Here is a 9928-nt window from a genome sequence, read left to right on the forward strand (position 1 = left end):
TGGAGATTTTCTCTGCTGTGCTCTCACCTTTCCATAGTGGCTGCCTCTGTTCTCATCAAACATTTCCTCCCACAGGTTTGCTTTGCTTTTTTTATTTTTCTTTAAATTAAATGAGGCAGTACATTCATCTATTCAGTAATCAGACTGCTGCCTTCAGTGACCGTGACTCTATTATTATTTTTTCATCTCCCCTTTTGTTAATTCCCCATGAAGCAGCTTTAAAGTCTCTGGAACTGACAGAAAAAAAGGCTGCTTTTATTTCATTACAAGGGATCAAAGTCAAACCTAGAAGAAGTATTAAAATATCAATGCAGAACATGAGTTATCAGTGTAGGAAAGCACATTGCAATTCTCTGATTCAAACACAGAAGAACATATGGTCTTCTCAATAAATACATTATGTTAATTTTCCTTTAAAGGTGCAACAGCATTCTCATGAAACATTTCCACCTTTAAACAAATGGCACAAAGTTCCCATTCAAAAAACTTTTAAGCATTTAATTATACAAATGTTTGAAAGAAAAAACATGACTTCGAGCTTCTCCCACACACACAGTTTGGGGTCTGAGGCCTTACCTCATACGAGCATGCCTTGATGCCAAAGTGAAACTTCCAGGACACCAAATTGTTGAGGCCCTGGGCAGAATTCCCAGATTTGCTGTGGCTGCCCCTGGATACCTGGCAGTGCCCAAGGCCAGGTTGGACACTGGGGCTTGGAGTAGCCTGGGACAGTGGAAGGTGTCCCTGCTCATGGCAGGGGGTGTAGTTGGATGATCTTTAAGGTCCCTTCCAACCCAAACCTGGCTGAGACATTCCCTTTGTACAGCCCTGCTCTCAGCCCTGTGGCCTCCACTGCACAGACCCCAACAGATTCCAAGGCAAAAGGAAAGGTGCAAAATGTACTTCAAATCCAAGACTTTTAGGTCAGGCACATCACCTTGGAGTCAGACCCTCCAGGGTAAACACCTCTGCCCACCTAATAAATTCTGAATGGACTTGTAGAGCCCTTGTTTTGGAAGACATTCAGCAGAAGATAGATCAGTGTTATCTAAAACCAGTAAAAAGTGGCTTAAATGACTTTAGAAAGTAGAAGAAACCCTCCCTCTTCCAGTCTCATAGTTTACTCTGGTTTCACAATTTGCATTTAGCAAATACCTCAGGAAACCAAGTCTTACACAATCTCATTTCAAACTTCTTCCCCCAAAGCTTTGAAGCCATCTGCCACATTTGACAAGTCTGAAATTTGTGAACTCCTACAAGGATTAAAGCCAGCAGCTGTTAGGAAACAAGAAAGCCTCACTGCAGGCTCTTGGTAGATACTGCAGAACACAGAAAGGGAAAATAAAAAAGGCAGCAACATTCAAATATGGGGGAAAAATCTTCAACATTGACATCTTATGAGAGACACAGTTCATCATTAGTTCTGAGGCTTCCAGAATATTTAAAGGGTGAATATGAGCTGCTTCCTACATCAAATTGTCTGGGTGGTCACACCAATATCAGAAATACATTCACAATTCTTCCAAGGGTCTGCATAATTTACTATTTAAAGATATTTCTTGCTACCTGCTTTTATTTATTATGAACCAAACATGTAAAAGTAAAAAAATGGTGCAGCCAACTTTAAAAACAACAGAATTTTCAGCTCAGATCACACATAAAACAAATTTCTGAATTATAAGGATGGACAGAAATGGGGGAAATGACCCAAACGAAGCTTCAGAATTTGTTCCAAAATCCAGTTCCAAAATCCAGCACAACTTTCAGCAAGATCTGCTCATCTGTAATTACCTGAACTGAAATTTATATCAGTGACAGTTCTGTGAAGGCAAACACTGCTCAAAAATATCCACTGAGCATCCAGTGTCAGTCAAAGTTACACCCAGCAGAGAACAGAATTTCCTGGGAGCAAATTAATACTTTAACACCATTTTCTTAAAGAAAATGTTAAATTAAACAGAGCTGCACCTCAATCCTAGTTAATACTTTAAATAAACTGCTGAAATTTTTACTGACTTCCATAGAATTTTCTGAGACACTTCAAAAACATTTTACTTTCCTCTAAAAATCACATGCCCTGCCTAAGAGATCTTTTATTGTTCCTACCATTGCCCAAATTTTGGTGTTTTAAAGTGAATTAAATCAGTTTGCCCCAGCAAATCCAGCTGGTGCAGGGTGTGATCCTGCCAGCCCCTTTGACCAGGAGAGGTTATTTTTCACTATCAAGTTTTAAAGGTATTTATCATACTTTAATTACTGCATTTTGTATCAATATATACATTAAAAAGGGCATGTGGAGCCATAAACAAAATTCTCTGTGGATGGAAAAGGACAGAGTGCATCTTCTCTTTCACAGACAGATCTCTGAAGAACATCAAATATTAGAAAAACCTTCAGGTTACAAAATAAAGTAAAAAAGGAGAGTTCTTGTTAGATACAGACAGAATTCTTTATCTGTGTTTCCTCTTTTACATATAAAAGGAATACTTTTAGGTGAGAGTATCCCTCCAGGAGGAGAAAAATGAGTTGTTTTTCATATCCAAGGTATCTTTCCTAAAATCACTCCAGAAGAAAGTCTCCCAAACCACGCAGAAGGGTGTTTGCAATGATGAAGTCAAAAGCAACAACAACAAAAAAAAAAAGAGTGGAAAAGTAAAAATCTACTGGAATTTATTCTACTTTTATGGGAAAAAAAAAAAATTCCCAGAAGTCCCCAAGAGAAGAAACGGGAGTTTACAAAAGTGCAGCATCAATGTTCTGGTCAGATGTAGATATTATTGTGAGTTTCACTGGTTGTCAGGAACTTCTTCAAAACCTTTGTGCTTTCAGAGGCATCCTGGGGAAAGGAAGAGAGAATCAGCATCACTCACAGTGCTGGGAACAAAGCAAGAGCCCCACTGGCCTCTGGTCCAGTTTTTGTTACTCTGAACATCACTTTTATTGAATTATTAACTGTGAGCAAAACTCAGGTCTTCTGAATGAACAGCAATCTGCAGTTCAGTAGTAAAATGGGATTTATTATTTTGCATTCCTCCTTGTTTGGACACGAGGGGAAGAGTCTCTGTCATTGTTCTCCTTCAGAGTTTAAGTATTTATGTCTTACTCAGCAGAACAGAATGAGCTGCACTGAAAACTGATTTTAGAAGTGAAATAAACACCTCAGTACACACAGACCTCTTTGGCATTTAAATCTGGGTTCAAAGTGTTTTCAACCAACTAAAATTCAATTAAAAGCATTTCAGAAAGAGGAGAACATTTGTTTTAGGAGCTGCAATGGGAATTTATGGCAGCAATGGGATTTACTGTGAGGGTGGTGAGGCCCTGGCACAGAGAAATTGTGGCTGCCCCATCCCTGGAAGTGTTCAAGGCCAGGCTGGATTTCACATTTGCTGGATTAGTGTAAAAATGTCTTCAGAAATTCAGTCTTTTAGCTCCAAAAAGAAGTTATAGGTCAAAATGGGTATTTTAAGAAGCTTTCCTGTATGCCAGAAGTGAGGCAGATACAGAGCTAGAACAGAGCCATCTGCTATATGAATAGAAAATGTAAAAAAATAGAAAAAAAAACACACAACAGAAAGCTTGAAAGTTTTAAATGAGGCAACTGCAAATGAAACTGCAGCTTACACAACAAGCACAAGAAATCCCTCCCTGATATATTCATACCATTAGAAGAGCCTGAAAATTCAAAATAAAGTTTTGAAGGAAGATTCTTAACTTCTAAGCCACACAGATGTTACAGCAGGTACAAAGAACTGTCATTAAAATCTGTATTTTTCTGCCTTTTCAGATGAAACCCTCACAGGGGAACAAAAACAGCAGAATGCAAGAGATGAAGACAGACAAAACCAGCCCGCAGCTGCCATTAATTTTAAAACATGGAATTTCACCTTGGCTAAACTCTTCAGGACTTTAGAAGAAAGCAGAGGCTTGAAGGCTTCAATGGTAACCGTGTCCAGCTTGATGACATCAGTGTAACACTGATACAGCACTGCAGGGATCTGCCACACCTGGCAGTAACTCAGAACTGAGCACAGGTGAAAAGAAAAATCTGTGTTAAATCCAGCAGAAAAGCAATCTCAGCTCTGTGTATAAAAATCAGAATTTTAAACCCACGGAAGTTTAATTAGCAGCTCATGATCCTGACTGCTGGAGCAGCCACTCCTCATCCCCCAGCTACACAAGGAAATAAACCACCAAAATTTAGTTAAATGCAGGTGTTTCTTCCTGGCACATACCTTATCTGGAAACTGTATTATTGGTAAGTAAAACAAATGGCAACATCTGCAAAAAACTCCAAACAAAACCCCAAACAAACAAACAAACAAACAAACAAAAAAACAACCCATAAAAAGAAGTGTGACCAACAGAAAATCATCCACTTTTAGCTCTTGCCAGACAAGCTTTTCCTCATGCTGCTACTGTTATTCTAAACTGAAAAGCTCAAGGCTTTTATTAAATTACATAATAAAACTGACCCTAACTTTTCCACGAGGTTGATCAGTGGCCCTATGCAAGTTTCCTTACCTGTAATATTCAGAAAGGACTTTATGAGCCTTTATTGTGGATGCTCAGATGAAAATAATTCTTAATAAAACTTACTTAATTACTAAGTAAAATTCCCAAAAAAACCCACTGTACAACATGCTTTGTAAAGCTATACTGAAGAATTTTCTAGTACTTCTGTCCCACACATAATGGATAAAATGATTTGTGGCTGGCTTGGAAAATGGTTCCTTATTTTCCAGGGCAATGTGTAAATTGTGACTCTGTCAGTAATTAATTTTTTAAAAGCTGATTTAAAAAAACTCCCACAATTAAGCAAAAAATTCTAATTGCAGTGGGATGCTCCTCAGGGGGAATTCTGTGTTTCCACCAGCAACCCTGTAAATAATTGGAATTGCAAAGTACCAGCAGCAGGAAGATCCCTCACGATGTTGGGCTGCTCCAGCAGCGGGCAGCAGACGGGCTCCTGGAATTCTTTAGTCTTCAAGGCTTTCAGGAAGGGAGATACAAGTGTCAGAGTGGATTCCTGAGTTTTATAATCAGCTACAGGACACGTGGAAAGGATGGTTACTTGCAAGCCTTTCTTCTGCATGGAGCCAAAAACCTGAAATTAAAAAAAAAAAATACATCAGCGAAATTTCTCACAATAAAAGCAGAGAAACCTCAAAGATTAATTTCGATTTCAGTGCAAAGGGCACTTGAACTCAGGTTTGCAGGACTAAAAACAGTTTGAATCACAGTCTTCAGGTAGAAATTTCCCAGGTATTGCTCCTGGGATGGAGATAAAAAAACCCAAAAATAACAGCTGTGACATATTTACCAAGTGTACTGATCTTCTGAAGAGGCTTTAGGGTTTCAGCACTTTATATTCAATGTATTAAGGTTCACTGCTTTAATTAATGGTGATTGTAGAAAGAAAAAAGATTCCAAATAAAAACAAGCAGTTCACTTAACAAGCTGCGTAACATTTGAAATGAAAATTGTGCTCCCTAGATGTCCTACAATATTGTAAGAGCCTTTAAATGCACAGATTTTATTTCATTCTATTCAAGTTGAATTGAGGAAGAGAACCCTAATTTGTCTTTCTCAAATTCAAAGAATAAGAGTTTTGAAGTATAGGATCATCTGGACATCACAAAATACCAACAGGAAAAAAGAAAACAGAGAATTTGGAAACTGTGACAGAAATCTGACAGAAATATTCAGAAGCCCACATATTTTCCACTTGCTTTGTTGGGAACACTAGCTGGAATTCACAGCTGCAAAACTCCAACCTGTGTGTTCTGGTTTCTCAGTGATCCCTTACAGAGAAAACACACCCAGATGTAAAGATCTCACTTTGGGAGATGCTCAGTAAATCAGGATTTACAAAGAGAACAGGTCTGAAATTCACATTAAAGGCAAAAAGATTGCCACCACGTTGTTTCTGCTGCACATTTTAAAAATACCAATAACCACAAAAGCCTAAAAATACTCAGAACATTCACTTGGTACAACCACACTCCTACTGTTCAGGAACACCCACACATATCCACAAACAACTGAGGAAGACAACAACCCCCCAGCCATCTTTTTTTCTGCAATCCCACTTTAAATGAAATGCAGGAATGACTGCAATACAGCAAAACCAAAATATCTGAGGCCTCAAGGTTTTTACTGAGCCATGATCCTCCTGCAAAGCCACACTTATCTCTAAGCACAGCTTTAGAACCCCTGCTCATCCACCAGCTCAGCAGAGATTTAAAGGCAGGCAGGGAGGCAGACAGCAAGACAAAAATAAGCCACACTTCCTCCAGGCAAAGCAGTGACCCAAATCCATCAGGAAAATCAAGAGAAGGAACATTCCCCTCCCTGTCTTTATCTTGTTAAAATCAAAATGATGCTCTTTGGAGGGATTTCACTGAGCCAGCAGTGCTCCTGTTACCTGGGTGATGCTGGGGTGAGGCCCTGGGAATGTTAAATCTGGGAACAAATGGAACAAAGGCAGCTTGGGAGGCACCTTCCCCTTGGGAAAGGCACAGAACACACCCAGCAGCTGACACCATCCACCAGGAGTTCCACAACTGGTTTGTCTGCTCATCTTTTGGCAGCTGTACAAATATCTGTTGGGGTTTTTTTTTGTTGTTTTTTTAAGGAAAACTTCTCCCAGAGGTGAAATACAGCTGCAATGAGCCATGGGAAATGAAAACCAAGCAGGAAAAAGGTTTGGGAAGTGGTTAAGGGCCAACAAAACTGAAATTGTCCAAAAGGAGTGATTGCACTGAGCTGGGAGGTTACAGCAGATACAGCTGGCAGCATCTAGAAAAGGATGTCACAGATCCTGCAGAGAGTAAAATTTACCTACTTTTCAAATTTTAAAAAAAGAAAACCATAGGGGAAACTTATTTAACACTGTCATGTTTCAAGTATCAGAGAGGAAGAACCCCACCCTTAGGAGTTTATTACTCCATTTATTTTCTTGCCAGTTTTACCTTCTCAAGCCACTGGAACTGTTGATCCTCAGCCACGTAGCAACTACACTGGCACAATAAAACCTAAAAAAAAAGTAAAAACTTGTGTAAACAAGTGGTTTAGAGGGCACAACAGCAGCTCATAATCACGTGTGAGGATGATGTGGCTGCAGACAGTAACTTGTTCAGTTATTTTGGGTTTCCTTAACTCTGTTTCAGTGAGGATTTTTTGCTCAGAGATGCTGTGAAGCCACGAGGCTGTGACATCTTTGTGCTGAGCTCCTCACAGTTTTAGTGAGAATTAACCCTTCAGATAATTTGTAAGATTATTCCACGATCCTGCAGTGCCTTGTTTGGGGGTGGATGAAGCTTCTCTTTTTCAGAAAGCCAAAACACAGAGGAATTAATGCTCAGCTCACTTACTGTGGGATCTGATATCAATCTGTAGAACAGACAGAAAGAGTCTGTGGGGAGGACATTTGTGGTGTTGGATGTTCTGCACCACTCATTCCACAGCTTCACAACTCCAACCACCTCCCAGCACACAGAATCCAGGATAAAAGATGACAGGAAAGCTGCAAAAGCCATAAAAAATACTGTTAATTTATAAAGAATAAAACCACTCTTTCACAAATAAATAGCTGGACTAAATTAGATTATTGCACTCTGAAGGAAGAATAATTCATTTTTATCAACTTAGATTTATTGCCCAAATCTAAGAAACATCAGCAATGTGAGTAGCCCCACTGAATCCAAATTTAAAAATATGGAGAGCTGTTCAACATATACAGATCCCTAACATAAAAATCACTTGCTCTTAGGAATTATAGCCTCACAATGAACTTCAATTTCTTTAGTATTAATTAAGGATGTGAAATGTTAAGTTTCTAATACTAATATAGCAGATTTAAAACAAAAATCACTGAAGCAGCAAGGCAGAGCTATTACACTAATTCTAGAAAACAGAGGCAAGAGTGTGGCAAAAATATTCATAAATCAGATTCCTGTCAAAATCTACAAGAAAGAACCAAAATATCTGTTTTTCAAGGAAAAATGTGAACAAACCCCAAACATATTAGTGAAGTTAACTTTGAAAAAAATCTAAATGTCACTTAAATGCAAGCAAAACTTCTTGGTGCTGTTACAACAAAACTTTTGCCAATTAATAAACAATCCCAGAGAGTTTCCCAGACAAAAGCCAGGTAAAGGAAAAGGGGGATTGTTCCCAACTAAAAGCCCAAACTAAAACATACTTCACTTTTTCCTGTTCAACTGAAAATACATCAATTTTCAGGAGTAAACAGCTGTAAGAGTAACTGTTTTACATGTACAGAGGAACTCTGGATGACTCAGCTGCCTCCAGGTTTAACCTCTGCTCCTCAATGAGGAGCTGCACTCAGTAAATAGAGCGGTTTAATGGAAGCTGGAGAGGGATTTTTCATAAGGTAATGGGATGACAGGACAGGAGGGAATGACCTCAACTCCAGGAGGGCAGGGTTAGGTGGGGTATTGAGAAGGAATTGTTCCCCTGGAGGGTGGGAAAGAGCTAGGATGGAATTCCCAGACAAGCTGTGGCTGTCCCTGGATCCCTGCAAGTGTCCAAAGCCAGGTCAGACATTGGAGCTTAGAGCAGGGACATTTACACCTCCCCTCAACCTTCAGCCTCCTCAAACTTATCCCGCAAAAACCCCAGAAGTCTCCAGTCCTGCACATACCCGCGGCGTTCCTGCCGATGGCCACGATGAACCTGGAGCACACCAGGGGCTGCTGGGCACAGCTGCCAGTCCACAGCACATCGACCTCCCTGTGAAAGAACCACAGCACACCTCGAGCTGGGAGAAATCCAAAATCCAGCTCCTGTCCCTGCCCAGACCCCCAACAATCCCCCCTGGGCATCCCTGGCAGTGCTGTCCAAAGGCTCCTGGAGCTCCTAGACTAAAAAAACAAATAGACTAAGAGCGTTCTGAAAGCAAAGCCTGAACAAGGATGGTGCTTGAGCGGATTTGTGCTACGATGGAGCTCAGCCCAAAGAGAGTCACCCACAGAAGGTGTTGCAGTTGCTGCTGGCAAAGAGAAATAGGGATACAAAGACAAAAAATATGGAATATCCTGATTTGGGAGAGATCCCATCCAGTCCCACCCCTGTCCCTGCCCAGAGCCCCAGCAATCCCCCCTGGGCATCCCTGGCACCCTCCTGGAGCTCTGAGGCCGTGCCCATTCCCTGGGCAGTGCCTGAACCCTCTGAGGGAAGAACCTTCCCCTAAAATCCAGCCTGAGCCTCCCGCGCCTCCGGTACCTTTTCTTCTCGATCTCCCTGCGGATCTCCCGGTCCTCGGGCGTCTCCTCCCGCGCCTCCTCCTCCTCGTCCAGGCCGGCCCGGGACGGGGCCACCACCACCTCGCCGAAGAAGGTCGCCATGGCCGCCGCTGCGCCTGCGCGGCCCCGCCCCCGGAACAGCGCCCGGGAGGCGGCGGGGGGAGACGGGGACAGAGCTCTGTGTGTCCTATGGGCATGTGTGTGTGTGCCCCATCGCCGTGTGTATGTGTGTGCCATGCCCCTGTGCCATCGCCCCGTGTGTGTGTGCCATCCCCGTGTGCCATCGCCCTGTGTGTGTGTGCCACCACCGTGTGCCAGCCTCGTGTGTCCCATCGCCATGTGTGTGTGAGCCATCGCCCTGTGTCCCACTGCCCTGTGTGTGTGCCACCCCGTGTGTCATGTGTGTGTGTTCCATCGTCCCGTGTATGTATGTCATACTCGTGCGTGCCCCATCGCCCTGTGTGTGTGTGCCACCACCGTGTGCCATCCTCGTGTGTGTATCCCATCGCCATGTGTGTGTGCCATCGCCCCATGTATGCCATGGCCCTGTGTGTGTGTGTGCCATCCCCGTGTGTGTGTCCTATCGCCCTGTGCCATAGCCCTGTGTGTATCACCCAGTGTGTGTGTCCCACTGCCTTGTGTGTGTCCCATTGTCCCGT

The 9928-nt window shown here is 42.1% G+C and overlaps 1 protein-coding gene across 1 annotated transcript; it reads right to left on the minus strand.

Annotated features, from left to right (window-relative positions):
* Positions 1–256: 256 nt before the first annotated feature.
* Positions 257–9382, minus strand: PSMG1 (proteasome assembly chaperone 1). The gene is made up of 7 exons (XM_083884877.1): positions 9250–9382; positions 8669–8757; positions 7377–7528; positions 6975–7037; positions 4909–5107; positions 3888–4024; positions 257–2836 (listed from the first exon to the last, which is right to left on the minus strand). Exons 1-7 carry the CDS (start codon positions 9369–9371, stop codon positions 2762–2764), a joined length of 837 nt encoding a protein of 278 aa, XP_083741003.1. The 5' UTR covers positions 9372–9382; the 3' UTR covers positions 257–2761.
* Between the last annotated feature and the right edge of the window lie 546 nt (positions 9383–9928).

The sequence above is a fragment of the Zosterops lateralis genome, assembly GCF_965231275.1.
Source record: "Zosterops lateralis genome assembly, chromosome: 2".
Taxonomy (NCBI): domain Eukaryota; kingdom Metazoa; phylum Chordata; class Aves; order Passeriformes; family Zosteropidae; genus Zosterops; species Zosterops lateralis.